The sequence below is a fragment of the Typopeltis vanoorti genome, chromosome 6 (assembly GCF_054136105.1).
Source record: "Typopeltis vanoorti isolate ZY-2024b chromosome 6, IOZ_Tvanoo_1.0, whole genome shotgun sequence".
Classification (NCBI taxonomy): Eukaryota; Metazoa; Arthropoda; class Arachnida; order Uropygi; family Thelyphonidae; genus Typopeltis; species Typopeltis vanoorti.
Window position 1 is genome coordinate 76,734,673 of NC_143554.1, and position 18,934 is coordinate 76,753,606.

The following is an 18,934-nucleotide window of genomic DNA, read 5'->3' on the forward strand; positions in this document are numbered from 1 at the left end:
AAATAAATGTACAGTTAAATAAAGAAAATTAAAAAATAAATATTATTATTATTATCCCTTCATGGAGTTGACAGACTCATCGTGGGAGGTTCAAGTACTGTCAACATATTTATCATACTGAATCTTAAAACCTTATTACTCCCTGTATTAACAACATATTCTGGTAATGTGTTCCATTCACTGACAATTCTCCATGTAAAAATTCTACTTCTCACAATCCTCTTCACCACAATCTTACATAATTTACCAGTGATGATCCCTGGTTCTTCCTCTCTCGCCTACTCTTTTTATAATCTCCACTGGATTAATCCAATAAATTTTTCTCACTAGCTTAAATATCTCTGTCATATCACCTCTTTACCTTCTATTCACTAAACTTTGCAATCCATACTTCTTTTACCTCTCTCCATAGCCAGCATTCCAGATAATGTCCTGATAATGACCAGATAATGTCTTAGTCACTTGTCTCTGGACCCTGTCCGATGTTTCCACATCATATTGAAAATCAGGTGACCAAATTTGAGCACAATAGTCCAAGTGGTCTGACCAGTGCTTTATACAGTGGCACAACCACCTCCTTATCCCTGTATGTTAGAGTACTTTGTATCATAGTGGCACTATGATGTGCAGTCATTGCAACACTTGCAACATACACTCTCTAAACTTCAGTTTATTGTTAACCATCACTCCGAAATCTTGAATATCATCCACTTCATGCAGTAACGTACCATTAATATAGTACACAGCCTTATATTTCTGCACTCCAAAATGCAACACCTTGCACTCATTAATATTAAAAGGACAATCCCACTCCTTTAGTCTAAACCAAAAGTCTATTCGAATCTTCCTGAAGGGAATTAACTTCAGAAGTGCTACTTATAATTCTACCCAACTCTGCATCATCAGCAAACAATGGAAAATCCCCAGTCAGCCTACATGATATATCATTTACAAACAAGTTAAACAGCAGGGGATGCAAGAACAGAACTTGGGGCATGCTCTCCTTTTCTGAGAGCATTTTGAGTACTCCATAATATGCAATTTGCTGGAATTGTTCAGAGAGCCAATCCATCTAATCAATACACTATCTACTCATTCTCTGCAGCTTGTACACCAACTTATCATGTGGTAATCTATCAAACACTTTTGCAAAGTCCAAGAATATCACTGTATATGATTCTCCCTTATCACACTCATTATCTTATCGTTAAATGCAAGCAACTTGCTAAAACATCATAAAGAATACTATATTCAAAAACCCAATCTTGTATTCTATTCTTAAACAATCTCTCCAACACCTTGACCCGTCTTGTCAGATGTCATCTCCTTCCAGGAGATTGACTACCATGAGCTTCCACCATGTACAGTTTTGTGCTTCTCTTTTACATTCTTCATAGAACAAAAAGGGTCAGTCCTTAATATTTCCCATCCAATCTGTTCTTTGTCTTCCTCTTCTTTTTTTTCCTTGTATCATTCCTTCTAGAAGTGTTTTTTTGTAGGGATTCATGCCTTAGTATGTGACCAAGATAGGTGGTTTTCCTTTTCTTAATGGTTTTCAACAGAGTCCTATCTTCTCCAATCTCTTCTCCAATCATCTCTAATATTTCTAAATTAGTTTTTTTGGCAGTCCATTGGACTCTAAGAATTCTTCTGAGGATCCACATCTCAAAGCCTTTTAGTTTATTTTCACAATATTTTGATATTGTCCAGGTTTCTGCTCCATATAGCAGTTTTGATCAAACGTAGCATTTAGACAGAATAAATTCTTGTTTTCGTGTGAATTTCCCTTGAAGTCAGGATGCTTTTCATGCTAATGAAGGTAGATCTAGCAATTTCAATTCTTCTTATTTCCTTATCACACTTTCCATTCTCTGTAATTAGCTGACCCAAATATATATAACTCTCTATTTGATCTAAAGTATTTCCTCTGATCTTAATATTTATTTGGGGATTTTCCCTTTTTCTTGTTATTACTAGGATGGTTTTGGTTTTTTTGAAGTTGAAATTAAGTCCATATTTTTCACTTAGTTTCAGCATCTCTTTTAGTAGTAGATTTTGAAGATCTTTTTTTATTTTCAGCTAGCAGTAATGTATTGTCTGCATATATTCCTGCTTCCTATGCTGACTCCTTTAAATTCTTCTAATTGCTGGAAGATATTTTCAGTATAGAGGTTAAACAAAATAGATAAAAGAACACAGCCTTGTCTAACACCCTTTTTTTTACTAGGAATTCTTCCGAGGTTTTCTTGATATTTTTATTGAGGCAGTTTGCTCCCAATATAGATTTATCAGTAATGTGGTATCTTTACCATCCAACCCCTAATTTTTTGATGCATTTGATTAGTTGTTCATGTTGTATATTGTCAAAGGCCTTTGTGTAGTCAATAAAACATAAGTAGACTTCTTTCTGCTTCTCCAGATATCTTTCTATAATAGTTCTAATGTTGAAGAGTCCTTCTCTAGTTCTTTTATTTTCCTGAAAATCAGATAGTGGTTCATTAATTTCCAATTTGATTTTATGTTTATTTCTTTCTAGGATGATATATAACAACTTTTGCTATCTGACTGATTGTTCTGTACTCTTCACATTTGATTGTCTTCGATGTTTTAGGTATTGATAGGAATGTCGAGTACTTAAAATCTGTTGGCAGGTGTCCAGTTTTGCATATTTTGTTACATATGTCAGTCAGTGATCTTATAGCCTTATCATCTAAAGCATTTAGATATTCTGCCATAATTCCATCCATTCCTGGGGCTTTTCCTGGTTTCTGTTTCCTAATGGCATTTGTTACTTCCCAGGTAAGAATAGTAGGCCCCCTCCAAATCTTCTTGCATCGGTTTATCTATTCTATCATGACTGTAGAGTTCCTTTGAATACTCTACCCATCTATCCCTTATTTTGTCTTTCTCCATTAGAATGTTTCCACTGGTATCTTCAATGCAATGAGAGGCTACCATTTTGCAAGATTTGCTAGTTAGCTCCCTAACTTTTTCATGAAGTTCTCTGGTTTTGTGCTTTTTGTCGAAAAGTTCAATTTCCTTGTATTTGTTATTGAGTCATAGTTCTTTTACAATCCTATATTCTTTCCTGATCTCCTTGTTTAAGTTCTTGTATTCAGGACGATTTTTGTGTTTCTTTCTTTCCTCCATCATTTTCAGTATCTTGCCATTCATCCAGGTTTACTCAGGTTTTTATGTCCTTTTTAAATTTCTGCCATCTATTCTCAATCTCATCTTTAGGGTAAGGATACTTGGTGGAATCAGGAACGTTAACAGCAGTGGATTGTGTCAGTTCCTTTAAAAATTCATCTTGTATTTCTTGATTTTTAAAGGAGCCAAGATCATATTTTTCTATGTTTATAAGTTTCACTGTTCCTTTAATTTTATTGCTACTTTAATGACCACAGGGTTGTGGTCTGATCCAATATCAGGCCATGGGAATGTTTTGGCTTATAAGATGTTATTCCGGAATCTTTTTTAATCATTATATAGTCAATCTGGTTCCTGCAGCTGCCTCCTTGACTTTTCCATGTGTAAAGTCTTCTAGGAGGGTGGCTAAATAAAGTATTTGTTATTACCAGATTGTTTTCTTCATGGAACAGTATTAATCTTTCTCCTCTTGGATTTCTATGTTCCAGGCTCTGGTTTTCCATGCAGGAAGAGATCTTTTCTGAGCCTACTTTAGCATTTAGATCTCCCATAACGATAGTTATGTAATCTGATTTAGCATTGTTAAGTGCATTTTGAATGCCTTCATAGCAACATTCTACATCTTCATCTGGGTAATCAGAAGTAGGCACATATATTTGGACAATAAAAATATTAAAAGATTGAGCTGGAATTTTTAATGCAATTATCCTGTCACTTATGGGCCAAAATCCAAGTAAGGATTCGGTAATCTTATGTTTTAGTACAAATGCTACTCCATTCCTATGACTGTCTCCACATGAGTACATAATTGAATGGCTCTTTCTGTTTATTTTCCACTATTAGTCCATTTGACTTCACTGATACCAACAATGTCAATTTTCATTGCTGCAAGTTCTTGTATAAGGTTATCTAACTTCCCAGTTTCATATAAAGTCCTTACATTCTAAGTTGCAAGCCTTAAGAGAAGATTCTTGGTTTTCAGATGTGAAGGATCATGAGATATCCTCCCTGGAGAGTTTAAGGTATCTTCGTCATATTCTATTTTCATGGTATCTGTCTTACGTTTCCCCAGTTTCTTTCTCTTCTACCCTGTAATGTTTCCAAGAGACAAAAGTTACAGAGGGTCCAACCTTGTCTCTATTGCTTAAATCCGACATGGTTCTCTGTTTCATGGTTTACTATGGAAAGTTATGTGGCGAGGTTCCTGTCTCTTCCACAGTGACTGGCCACATCTCTGTTTTGTCTCGGAGTGTGCCTGGACTATGTCGCATAGTTTTTTGTCATGCCTTCATCATCATTGTCAAATTAAATTTTGGTCATCTGCTAACTCTGCCAATTCCAGTTTTCAAGTGCAATAAGGATGAGACACTCTCCTTCACTACAGCATAAAATGCTAATACCCACACTTAGTTTTGCATGCCAGTTGAGGCACTGTCCCAGGATGTAGCTGCTGGTGCACTCTACCAGCTACTTGGAGCCATAAGTGAGAGATGCATGAACAGTGGGGACCAATTCCACCCAGCCACCAAATAATTTGATGCAAGTGCTAAGCAGGCAGAGGTGCTACCCCTACTACCCATACCTTACACCTCACACCTTGACTACAACTTCAGATATACCTGGTCTATAACCGGAAACTTCTGTCTTAGAACCATGCTTTTGGAGTGATACTATTTTAATTTTTTTTCACTCAGGAAACTTACCCACTTCACGACTTTCACTAAATAACCAGGTTAAGGGCATAGATAACTGTTGTGCACATTCCTTAGGAATACATGATGATATGTCATCCATTCCCATAGCCTAATTAACATCTAACCTAATTGACAGCTGATACACTTCCAATTCTCATAATACTTGGCTTCCTTCTATATATTGCGTGGCATCATTTACACCAGTATGATATATGCTGATAAACTGCTCAATCAATAATTCCACTATGTCGTTTGCAACAGTCAATCCTCTGCAATATTATTTTATTTACTTTGCTTTTCAGTAAGTACATATCCTTAATGATTAAACCAAGTATATAATTTCCTTGTTATCTTTAATTTATAGTATGATCATGTGGAAAACTTCCAACAACTATATCTCTAATCCAGAGTATCTTAATAATAAGTTGTGACACCAAAAGTGCGAAGCAGGTCATGGCAATGTGGTTTATTATAGTGACGTGCATTGGTTGAGCAGAGGGAAGGTTCTTAAAAGAGTCTTTGACTTAAGGAGCAAAATACAGCAGTTCATGCAAACCCAGGGGAATCCGATTGTGGAATTTAACACTCCAAAGTGGATGACAGACTTTGCCTTTGTGACCGGCATCTCATTGCATATGAATGACACCTAAATAGGCAGCTACAATCCAAAGATCAACTGGTGCACACTCTGTTTGATCACATCAAAGCTTCTGTGGCCAAGCTCAAATTTTGGAAGGCACAACTCGCAAAAAAAGACAACTCATTTTCAGCTTCTCGCTGAGTCCAACTGTTCGTCTCTTGATGAATATGCTACAAAATTAGCCGTGTTGCAAAGTGAGTTCAAAGAGAGATTTAGTCATTTTCGTAACTAATAGTCTTATTGAGATTTATTTTCAATGCCATTCAGTGTCAATGCCGCCGAAATGCAAGGCTCAATACAAATGGAGCTGCTTGAACTCCAAAACAACTCTTCAAGAGAAAAATTATTCAATGTGCCGTTGCATACATTTTACAAAGACTACATTTCTGAGAACACATTCTATAATCTTCGCCGACATGCTTTGAAGATGTGTGCTTTGTTAGGAAGCACACACTTATGTGAGCAGTTCTTCTCCAGAATGAAGCATGTGAAGTCCAAGACAAGAAGTCAGATTACGGACCAACATCTTGAGACTACTCTGCGCATAGCAACTTCCAACATGGATGCCAACATTGACAAGCTGGTAGGAAAAACATTGCCAAGTTGCCCATTGACATTGTAAAAAATGAATGTTTTCTTCATTAAATTATCTTTTTTTCAAGTATTGATTGTATTTACTTATCATGAACCCAACTCCTACCTAGGCTCTTAAGCTGAGTTTGTTTATTTTTATAGGATTTTATGTAAAGTAGCAAATGCACAGCATTCCTTGTGAATCTGGAAAGCATCTTACAATTCTAAATACCGCAGCATAGCTAAGTAGCCTGCGGGCTTCACTGAAATTTTTAATGCGGCCTGCACTGTCTGAAAGGTTGAAGATCCCTGGTCTAGGTAATGATCCTTCCCATAATGCATAGCATTATACATACCCATAAGGATACATGCTTTTACATTATGGGATAGTAAGGCAAGTTATGTGAAGTCATAAGCTTCTATATACGAGTTGCCCCAGTTCTGAATATAGTTCAGGTGCAAACTTTTTTGCTTACACTTGGATAAAGGATTAAACCAAGTATAATTTCTTGGTATCTTTAATTTATAGTATAACTAAGTAGAAAAACTTCCAACAACTATCTCTAATCCAGAGTATATTAATAATAAGGTGCAACACCTTTTGGCAATTCATATATAAAAATATGACTTCTGCATTACTTCAATTTTGATATCGCCTCTGAGTCTGGTTCCCACTGATGAGACTTCAATAAAGGTTGAAACCAATCTGGAGAGTGACCCTTCCCATAATGCATAGCATTATACATACCCATAAGGATATGTGCTTTGCATTATGGGATGCTAAGGCAAATAATGTAAAGTCATCAACTTGTATATACGAGTTGCCCCAGTCCTGAAAATACTTCAGGTGCAAACTTGTTTGCTCACATTTGGATAAAGGATTAAACCAAAGGATTATATTATCAAGTATATAATTTCTTGATATCTTTAATTTACAATGAAGACCTTATGGAAAAAGAGAAGCAGCTGATAGAAACACAAGAACACAAATCAGAAGATGCAGAGCCAAGTAAGTTTACAACAAAAGAATTAGTTTAAGCTTTTTGTCTTGTTGAAGCAGGATTTGCTAAGGTTGAGGAGCAAGAGCCTAACGTTGAGCGGTTTACAAAGGTTTACCATGCAGTTAGTGAGAACATCAGCTGCTACAAGGCCATTTATGATGAAAAAAAGAAAAAGACTGTGCAAACAACCCTAGATACCTTTTTCAAGAAACTGATTCAGTAATAAGCTCCCATCCTCTCTTCCAGCAATAGAATCCTGATTCTCCAGCACCTGGTCCATCCTCTCTAGCACCAGAATCTGATCCTAATTCAAATCTAATTCTCTAGTACCAACTCCATCCTTTCCAGTACCATCTGCATCATCATCATCTTCCGATTAATGTTAGCCTACCTTCTGTTTATGTTCTCTTTGTTTGAATTAAAAGAAAGAGCACAATAGTCTCTGTAACTTATTATTACAGATTATTACTTATTATTAGAACAAGAGCATTATTATTATTACAGTATTACACTGTATTATTATTACCACGTATGAGCCATTATAGTATTGTTATTATTATTACCATATATGCACTGTGCATCAGGGATCTGAGTTACATACAAATCCGACCTAAAGATGTTTTCTGGAATGTATCGTGTCTGCAACCCGGGGACTGCCTGTATATGTATATATATATATATATACTCACGAGCAAAAACATTATGATTACCCAGCCTGTTTCTGCAAATCACATTGCATGGTTGGCCAGAAACAGGCTGGAGATTGTTCTCATGGGCGTCACTGGGTTTTCTAATCTCCATTGAAGTAATTCTTACTTGAGAAGTGTTTCAAACCAGGCCTTGCCATACATGGTGGCAGTGTGGCTCCATGTCACAAGACTTGCATTGTGCAAGCATGGTTTAAAGAGCATATTCAAGCAGTCTGTGTACTCCTCTGGTGACTAAGTCTTTTGATTTGAATCCCACCAACATTTGTGGAATTGTGTGGAATGAAGTAACTACCAGTCCAGTCAATGTCAGTACTGCAGGTGGTCGCTAACCTCTGGGATGTTATTCTGTCTAATTGGTTCAGAATATCACAGGACGCCTTCTGTGGGCTAGTGGAGTCAATGCCAAGACAGGTGCAAGTAGATATCTCAGTCAAAGGAGACCCAATATGCTACTAGGTAGGTGGTCAATGTTCTGGTTCATGAGCGTGTGTGTGTGTGTGTGTGTGTATCTGTTATATTGTAGATGATCTTGATTCCTGTACACAGTTTTCTATTAACTTTCAGGTGTTCTCAAAAGACCTGGCACATAACTGAGTGACCTGAAGAAAAATCATAACATTGTTATCAACTGAGTAAATAAAGATAATACTATGATGTTTCTACATACAAAAAATAACAACATGAAAACACACACATGCTCCTGCAGTGTGATATTATAACTAAAAAATAATCTCTAGAAACTCCAAGCAGAGAGATATAGATGAGCTATAAGAGGAGGTGGAATGTCTCAGGAATGAGATGAGAAGTATGAAAGATGAGATTAGGCGAATGGAAGAGATGAATATGATTTGGTACTCTCAAAATTCTGAAAAACCACTCTGACATCTTCACCTTTCTATTCCTGATGCTGAACTTATCAAATCCACCTATTCAAATAGCGAAGTCATCTTCCTAGGTGCATCTACAATTCCAACTGGCTTTCCTTTTCAAACACCACTGATCAAGCTGTATGAGATATTTAAGAATATTCAGTGATCTAATGCAATTTATACATCTACCAACTCAAATTCCAGATAACCTTCTCCATTCTCCCAATACCTTTGATCTTTTCTTAAGCAGCTCTCTCTCTCCCTCCATATATATTGTTGAGGTCGCCCTTCCCCTCTTAGTAAATGGGGTAACAATCTTGTGAATGTTTCCTCTTTTCCAGAATATTTCAAAGCTACTCTCAATCTTATGTCCCCTTTGGTTCTACAAGATGAGTTATATGTCCACAAAATTGCCAAGTTTATGACCTCCAGAAGAACCTCTACTCTTCATTTACATAGTCAGACTATTGCTTCTGCTCTAATGATCCAGCCATCTGGATTATTAGAGCAGAAGCAACATGACTCATTGGTCTGAATGAGTCACAAAAATTATTTTCACCAGCATGAAGGACCTCATTCCACCCAAAATTCTCATCTACTTTCCAAGCTTTAGTTTAACAAAGGGTATATCAAACAGTTAAAGAAGGAAAAAAAAAAACTCAGCTTACCATAGGTGCCTTACATCAAGAACACCAATGGCATACTCCATGCTGAAGTATGCAATAAATGCAAAACAAACATTAACAAATCCAAATCTGACTTAGTAAGGGCTAACAGCAAAAATCTCACCTCCTATCCAAATGATGTCATATTCTAGTTACTTGCAAAGACTATCAGACACAACTTCCGCTTACCTGCTCTTCGATTTCTCTAATTCAGATGTTATCACTGTCAGAGTACCCAAAGATAAAGCTAACTCCTAACACTGCTCTTCTCCACCAGTTCCTGCACAGATAAGCAAGATAATTTGTCTCCTAACCATACCAGAAACTGAGCACTATATGCCTCCTGTAGATTTTTGAAAAAAGACATCAGATGAACAATAAACTTCAGAAATCAGACACCAGAAATTCTTCCAGCCCAATGGCATCTTTTCAATTGTATTTGAACACTGTGCTAAAGAGCTAACACCTGTCCTGTATTGTCTTGACAATCTTTTATACTCAGTTGTCACTCATCCCAATGTGCAGAAGAGGGGAGATAAAAGTTTGCCATCACCTTAATCCTCTCTTAAATAATGGAAAAAATTCTTAAACAGTCAACTCTTCTCCACTATTGAAGGCCTACCAGTTCAATGGTGACCACCAATAAGGCATCTGTCAATCTAGATCTACAGCTGATCCCTTTAGCCTATATCACACTCCACTGAGCATGCATCGTGAAAGGTTTGGAGAATAGTGCTACCAGCCTTCAGTCCTCCTACCATACTCTACAACTGTATAGTAAGTTTTCTCCTTAGACATTCACTATCATAGTGGATGGCTTCCTCTTCCAGCTTCACCACAATACAGGAATGGTCAAGTACTCTGTTTTACCACCTGTCCTCTTTCTCCTATACATAACTGACCTACTCTCGATCACCATTAATCAAAGAGATTTCTCCTTGGACTGTCATTTACTTTCAGCCACTACTAGCACAAATACATCACATTAACAGCTACCTCAGCCTCTAAAAAAAATAATGCATTCATTTCCATTGGTACTACTTTGCACTTGTCCAACTACTAACTCTATACAAATCCTAAATATGCTCATCCAGAGAATACTGTTCACATTCAGGATAGTGAACCTAAAATGTCTAAAAATTTTCTCATTGCTGTCCAGAGGAGAGCATTTCGCTGATAGATGACTGCTTTCCAAATCCAAATCCCTCACAACTTCGTTCATCTCATAAATGCATTGTTTCAGCTTTGTGTCTTTTGTACGGGTACTTCCATGGATACCGTTCCACTAAACTAGCAACCATTGTCTTTCTTCTTTCTGCTGGTCCTGTTAAAACTACACGAAACCCACAAATGGTGTTGATAAAAACAACACCAAACCCAACATGCTTCTTATCTTCCTCTTTTATCCCACCTACATCTTTCCTTCCTCATAAAATGTTTCCCAACATTTGAGAAACATAAAAGCTCCAACTTTTCAAGAAAAACGTCAATGGATTTCATTTTTCTCAACCCTCACCTGTATGTACTCTGATTTTAAGAGGAACCTGTGACATAGTAATCAAATAATAAAGAAACACATGAAAACCACAGTGATATCTTTAATTAGTAAAATGACAAATGTTTCGTACTAAAATGACATCTTCAGTGTCTGTTACAGTGATAGGAATGGAATACAAGCAAAACGTTCGGTGGATCACCTATTAAAATATAATTGTTACTGCGTGCTAGGAAATAATAGAAAATAACAAATTTAATCTATTAAGATAAACGGTTTTTTACATAAGATAAAAGTCTCCCAGATCTTTGAGAGAGAAAGACAGTCATTTCTATTTAAATTCGGTCTGTGTAAGATAGTTTCACAACTTTCTTTGAATAAGTGTTCATATTTGAATCTGCATCTATGGAGGAGAACAGCTTTATCCCACTGGACACTATGAGTAGAGTCAATACTGTGCTGCACCAGACCAGATTTCAGATTTGTTATAATCAATATAATATTGATGTTCTTTTATTCTTTTTTCCAAAGAACGGCCAGTTTGTGCAAAATAAACATCGCATTCGCAAGGTATTTGGTAAACGCCAGCCAAAGATAGAGAAGACAGTTTATCCTTTGTAGAAGGTAGTAAAGAAGAAATTTTGTTGATAGGAATATATATTGGAATGAATTGATACTTTTTCAGAATTCTACCTATAGGTTCTGAGATTCCTGGAATGTACGGAATAAGAACTCTGCGGACTGTTGAAGAAACTGTAGGTATTGGAACATAAGTATCTGTTGGATTTGATTGGAGTTGTAATCATTTGATTTCATTAACGTTTTAATGATGGAAAGTTCTTGTTGTAAGATTATTGGGGAAGAGCAAACTTTATGTGCTCTATGAATTAGAGATTTAAGAATGCCAAATTTTTGAGACGTGTGGTGCACAGACTTTTTGTGAATGTATCTGCCAGTAAATGTGGGTTTTCGAAAGATGCTTGTAGATAACGTACCAGAAGATGTTCTAGTAAGGAGAATGTCCAAAAATGGTAAAGTACCAGAGTTTTCTTATTCCATAGTGAATTGGATGCATGGGTGAAGGTTATTTATCCGTTGTAGAAAAGTGGAAAGTTCATCTTCAATGTGTGGCCAAACAGCAAAAGCATTATTGATGTAACAGTACCAAAGAGATGGTTGAGGATGAATGGATGAGAACATAGTATCTTCGAATTGTTTCAAATAGTAGTTTGCCAAAGGTGGAGACAGAGGGCTACCCATGGCAGTACCTTCAATTTGTTTGTAGATTTTGTTTTTCCAACTGAAATAACCTGAGTGGATGACATATTCGAATATCCTTGCAATATCTGGAGGGTAATCTTCATATAAAGAATTGACAGTGTCGGTTAATGGGATATTGGTAAACAGAGAAAGTATGTCAAAACTGACTAATATTTCAGAATCTGTAATTTAAATATCCTTGATTTTTTCAAGAAAATCTATTGAGTTTTTTTATATAGGATCTGGAATGACCAGTGAGAGCACTTAAGGAACGTGATAATACTTTTGCAATCTGATAAGTTGGAGAATCAATACAATTCACGATAGATCGTACAGGACAGCCTTCTTTATGGATTTTTGGGAGTCCATATAGACAAGTTCTTCCAAAGTAGGTGCGTATTTTATCCACGTACTTAGGATCCCAACTGATGACCTCATCAAGTGATTTATTTAGTTGTTTAATTTGTGAATTAGTAGGATTACGTGTGATCTCTTGGTAGGTCGTGGAGTCTTCTAATAGGCGGGATACTTTTGTCTCATAGCCAGTCTTATTCATGATTACAATAGTTTTTCCTTTATCGGCCATAGAAATGGATATTGTATTATCTTTTCTTAAAGAAGTTAGACCTTTGATTTCAGCATTTGATAAATTGCGTGGAGATAATTTGCTTTTGAATAATGGAGTCGCAACTTCAAAACGTAGTTTGTTGGCATCTTCGTTAGGAAGTCCTGATAGATTGCATTCTATATTATGTAAGAAATCAAGATAAGGAATGTGTGAAGGAATAACAGCCAAAATCAAGGCCCTTTGCTAAAGCAGTGGTTTCAGCGTTGGATAACGGGCGATCAGAAATGTTTACAATCCATTTATTTGTAGATGTACTGTCAGAGGTAAGGTTTTTCTTTTGCTTGTTATATAAAGAATTGTATTTTTGCATAAGATTTTGAAAATTTCTCTCATAAGACTGGGATAAGGATTGTTTTGATAAGCGAAGAACAATATCCAATAAATCTTCATTAAGAACAGCTGAAATGTCTTCTTAGAGAACTGATATAGAATAGATATTAGAAGCTAATTCTTTTTTGACAGTATGAAGTTGACAAATTAAGGAAAAACTTGTGCGTATATAAACAGAGTGGGCTCCAGGCGACCAAATTGTTTCTTTAAATCTAGCGAAAGTGGGAATAACTTTAGTATCGCCATGGAAAAAGAAAACTCTGGTACTTTACCATTTCTGGACATCCTGCTTACTAGAACTTCTTCTGGTACCTTATCTACAAGCGTCTTTCGAAAACCCACATTTACTGGCAGATACATTCACAAAAAGTCTGTGCCCCACACGTCTCAAAAATTTGGCATTCTTAAATCTCTAATTCATAGAGCACATAAAGTTTGCTCTTCCCCAATAATCTTACAACAAGAACTTTCCATCATTAAAACATTAATGAAATCAAATGATTACAACTCCAATCAAATCCAACAGATACTTATGTTCCAATACCCACAGTTTCTTCAACAGTTCGCAGAGTTCCTATTCCGTACATTCCAGGAATCTCAGAACCTATAGGTAGAATTCTGAAAAAGTATCAATTGATTCCAATATATATTCCTATCAACAAAATTTCTTCTTTACTACCTTCTACAAAGGATAAACTGTCTTCTCTATCTTTGGCTGGTGTTTACCAAATACCTTGCGAATGCGATGTTTATTTTGGACAAACTGGCCGTTCTTTGGAAAAAAGAATAAAAGAACATCAATATTATATTGATTACAACAAATCTGAAATCTAGTCTGGTGCAGCACAGTATTGACTCTACTCATAGTGTCCAGTGGGATAAAGCTGTTCTCCTCCATAGATGCAGATTCAAATATGAACACTTATTCAAAGAAAGTTGTGAAACTATCTTACACAGACAGAATTTAAATAGAAATAACTGTCTTTCTCTCTCAAAGATCTGGGAGACTTTTATCTTATGTAAAAAATTTAATCTATTAAGATTTATCTTAATAGATTAAAGTTGTTATTTTCTATTATTTCCTAGCATGCGGTAACAATTGTATTTTAATAGGTGATCCACCGAACGTTTTGCTTGTATTCCATTCCTATTACTGTAACAGACGCTGAAGATGTACTATTCATTTTAGTACGAAATATTTGTCTTTATACTAATTATAAATATCATTGTGCTTTTTACGTGTTTCTTTATTATTTAACTGTATGTACTCTGCTCACATTGATGTGTTACAGGTTCTTTTACCATGTGTGTATGGGATCAATTTAAAAAAATAATAATAATCTATTCTTCCCAAGCTAAGAAAGTCTTTAAAAAATCCTTCATAAACAAAATTAGAAACAACACATATTCCAACGTAGTAGAAGTAAAATTGAATATGCTAAGTTTCTTGCTATATTATGTGCTAATTGAAAAAAATAAATATAATTTATTTATTAAACAACAACAATAATAATAATTTATTTCATAAATACATTTATTTACCAGTATTTCACGTCTAATGGTTTACAGGAACCTGACTGGATAAGGTAAGATACATAATTTTCTGTTTCTCTACATGCTGTACCATTTCCGATTGCAACTGTTTCAGCACTATATAAGAAAAAAATAGAAAATTTAAGTTTTTTCACAACTTTTGCCAAAAATATTTTTATTCAGTGATACACAAGATGAATTTTTATTTACATAAAAATAAGTGGGTTCCATTCCTTACTTGTTCATCAAATCCAAACTTCCAGTGCTTCACGTTGCCAGCTGGCTTCTCACTTCAGGAGTTGTTAAAAGAATTATATATTTTGAAAAACTGTTTTGACAAGTGAAAATTCACCAAATGTCAATACACTTCACATTTGTTAGAAAGATAATACAATCATCTCTCACTACAGGAAATTGCAGAAACCAGAGAATGTGTTAAGGAGATGGGACCTAGGTTAGAACTCCTGAGTATTCTTTTTTTTTTTTTTTTTTTTTTTTTGAGTGTATTCATTATAATAGTCTGCTATTAACAAGAACTGAGTGAAGAATTTCAAGTACTATTAAAATGTTTTGCTTGTTACAACAAATACTACATTTCAGCTGTTGGCATCCATTAACAGGAAGAGCAATTATCACAAAGCATGATGTGAGTTTAATATTTCCTGCTGGTTCTGTCAGATAGCAAGGTAGTCAAGGATCAATTCAGAAATCACTTTTTACCAAGTGATTGCAATGTCACATTTAATTAAAATCAAGAAATTGTTCCTAATTTCATCCAAATGCCACTACTCAAGTGCAAAAAATAGTTATTATTATTATTGATCCTTCTAATTAATCACTAAGACTGCATAATCAGTGTAGGCTGGCATGACCCACTCAATTAATCTCACAATCCACTAATGGGTCACAACATGCATTTTGAAAAACAGTGCCTTATCGTATGCCAATTTGCAGGTGTAAGGGATACTACAGATGTTTATATTTCCTTGAAACAGTTTTTTTCAATATAAGCATGTTCGTTTTATGCCAAAGTACATTATGGCCATAATAAATTTATTTTAATCCTTTATCCATGTGTAAGCAAACAAAGTTTGTGCCTGAAGTATCTTCAGGACTGAGGCAACTCATAGTAAAGGTGGACCAAGCTCTAATCACTCCTTGTTCCAGTATCTCCCATAATGCAAAGCACATCTCCTTGCAGACATGTATAATGCTATGCATTAAGGGAAGGGACATAGCATTATACATGTATGCAAGGAGATGTGCTTTGCATTAAGGGAAGGGACATAGCATTATACATGTATGCAAGGAGATGTGCTTTGCATTATGGGAGATACTGGGACAAGGAGTGATTAGAGTTGGTCCACCTTTACTATGAGTTGCCTCAGTCCTGAAGATACTTCAGGCACAAACCAAACTTTGTTTGCTTACACTTGGATAAAGGATTAAACTAAATTTATTATAGTCTAACCAAGTGGGGGGAAAAAAAATTCCAACAAATACGTTATGGTCGCTGGAAGTTGTGTGGGATGCTAGGCCTGATTTGGCCTATTTGTCCATAACATCCTTGATGTATGGTAGCCTAATTGCGTTCTTGAAATCTTGCTTTTGTGAGATGTAAGACAATCAAGAAAATCTTCAGCACACCTCCTACAATCATCTCACAAAAGCAAGATTTCAAGAACGCAATTACGCTACCAAACATCAAGGATGTTACGGCCAAATTACTATACAAGCATAACATTAAAGTAACTTTTCTACTCTTAGAAAAAATATCAACATTTCTACGGCCTCCAAAACCTCCACATCACACTTTATAAAAACCAGATATCTATAAAATTTACTGTTCCTGTGGCATCTGTTACGGAGGCCAGGCGGGAAGATCAGAGGAAATTCATATGAACAAACATCAAAAAGCCGTGCAAAAAAGGAGAGAACACAAATCAGGCTTAGCATCCCACACAACTTCTACTGGCCATAATGTACTTTGGCATAAAACGAACCCATCTTATATTGAAAAAACTGTTTCACAAGGAAATTTAAGGAAGCTGCAAATATGCTTAGAATCCGAACACAATGCAACAAAAACTAGGGCCTAATTCTACACCAAGTTTGGTCTGCATTCATAAAAAATATACCTAAGCCAGACCTTGGACAGATGAATGTGACAACATCCAGCATTGTTCAAACATAGCATGCATTAACGTGTGTATCGATTCTGCATTCGGATTTTTTTTAATTTAATGAACAGTTAGACTGCCATAACAACAGCTAATGGACTATTTTGAGAAATTTCTCATTTCTTGTGTTTAAACTTTTAGTTACCTTTAACCCCTGAAGATGTAAGTTAAATGACATACGAAACTCAACTTCTCGGGTTTGTTTATCTTTATTTATCTTAATAAATATGTGGTCGCAATACCAAAATCTTTCTTTTGAAGTGTAACTAATTTTTAGTCTTTGCATGGACTGAAGGTCCTATCTAATGGACTCATTAAGTATGATTCAAAATTAACCAATAATTAAAATTAGCTGGTAAATTAATCTAAATTTTATGTGCAAATTAAACTAAATTAACTGAAGAACATAAACAAAAAGGTTTCCTTAAATACAGCAAAGCAGCTGGTAATGATATTTTTGTATATATTTATATCAACTTATATCAGTGAGTGTACCGATTGGTGTACTCGCTGATGTTGAGGCTACAGATTTGGGATAGGAATGAATTTTATGCAAACTTCAATGATCTCTGTATATGAGCCAGAATACAAGTTGATAGGAAAATAACTGAATAGCTTAAAAAAAAAAAATAATAATAATTTAATGAAAAGAGTCAAGCAACACCATTTTCCTTATAATCCAGCAGACTTAGAGTATTCTAAGCCTATTAAGACTAAGACAATGTAACAAAACAATCCCATGCCACAACTTATAGAATACTTTCCCACTATTGATAGAGACCTATGTGTAATCACTTGGGATACAGCTAACAAGATTCAATTTAATGCCTCTTAGATTCTTTATAAAACAAACCTCCACACCTAATTTGATTTATTCCAAGATCAAAGTCTTACATCCTTAAAAAAGAACAATAATTGTCATTTCAAGGATCAACAAATGGAAAACCATGGTGATCCAGCAAAAATAATACTATGTAAGAGGCATTCCTTATTGCTATGAGACTACTCCACCTTTCATTCTCTCTCTCTCTCTCTCTCTCTCTCTTATAATCTATGTTAAGTGAGGCCAACAGATGGAACAAACTTTATAGATAGGACCCTATGGTGAGATGATGACTTTAAGAAACCAAGTACAAGAATGCTCAGAGAAAACCTTCCAGTCTATATTGGTCCTAAGATTCTTAAGGCAGGAGTTTCTTTAAGAATTTAGTTGACTGCACTGGCTGTCTCAGCTATAAACTCATCCATCAGATTCCCAACTTGCTTTCAGCCTTTATAGGCATGTCACCTTCTCACATTAAGAACATTTTGAATTGTAAAAACAAGAACAATGAACTTTTTTTTTGTTGTTTTAGTCATTTTCTGTGCTAATGATCAGTTTGGATACAATTTCCATGTTCAACAACATACTATTAGAAGAAACAATGGATCTCAGATGAGAATTTTCTGCCAACAGTGTCCAATAGTTATTTTTGATTCTGTCATTCATCTGGCTGTTTTAATTGCCAGAATAAATTTTAGCATTTTTAGCATCAGAAAGTCCTCTTTTGCAAACAATGGCTAATTACTTTATGTAGTATTTTGAATAATGTCTCCATCATAGCATTCCTCCAAAACTTTAGTTTGGTATCAAGATGTATCAGATATCTTTGTCATTTGGAATATTTCAGTGCCAAACTCTAAACTAAGCTTACTACTAAGCTTGTGATTACTAAATTTATTTAGTAATAATAAAATTTATTACTAAGCTTAATGCTATCCATTCAAGGATACAGTTTACTTTGAAAATGGAGGACAATTATCGTAAACCATTATTATTATTATTATTATTTTTTTTTTTAAATTTGATTCTATATAATTGGAATAAGTCTTCAGTTCTCAATCTATTAGAAAAACACTTCTTTATTATTATTATCCTAAGACCCCATAGAGTCAAAGATTCACCTAGGGGGACCTTTGTCTCACACACACACACATCATCCAGTGCAATAAATGAAATTCTCAGCAGACTTGCTCTCAGGTATTGTATTCCAATCATTCACAAATCTCTGAAAAAAAAAACATGCTTCTAACTCCCTTCATCATACCTTCCTTATACAGCTCCCAAGGATGACCTCTTGTTCTCCTACCATTTTATAAAAAATTGCTTCAACATTAATCGTATAACGCCTCTTTACCAACTAGCATGTCTCTATCATATCACCCA

At 35.3% G+C, this 18,934-nt stretch overlaps 1 protein-coding gene across 3 annotated transcripts in view; it reads right to left on the reverse strand.

Moving 5' to 3' along the window:
* LOC150105593 (S1 RNA-binding domain-containing protein 1) overlaps window positions 1-18,934 on the reverse strand; it is a 425,600-nt gene that overhangs the window by 186,053 nt on the left and 220,613 nt on the right. For all 3 annotated transcript variants that reach the window (XM_090394265.1, XM_090394266.1, XM_090394264.1), the window contains one exon: window positions 14,558-14,665. In XM_090394265.1, coding sequence (XP_090250391.1) covers window positions 14,558-14,665 — 108 coding nt within the window. The remainder of the gene's footprint in view (window positions 1-14,557; window positions 14,666-18,934) is intronic.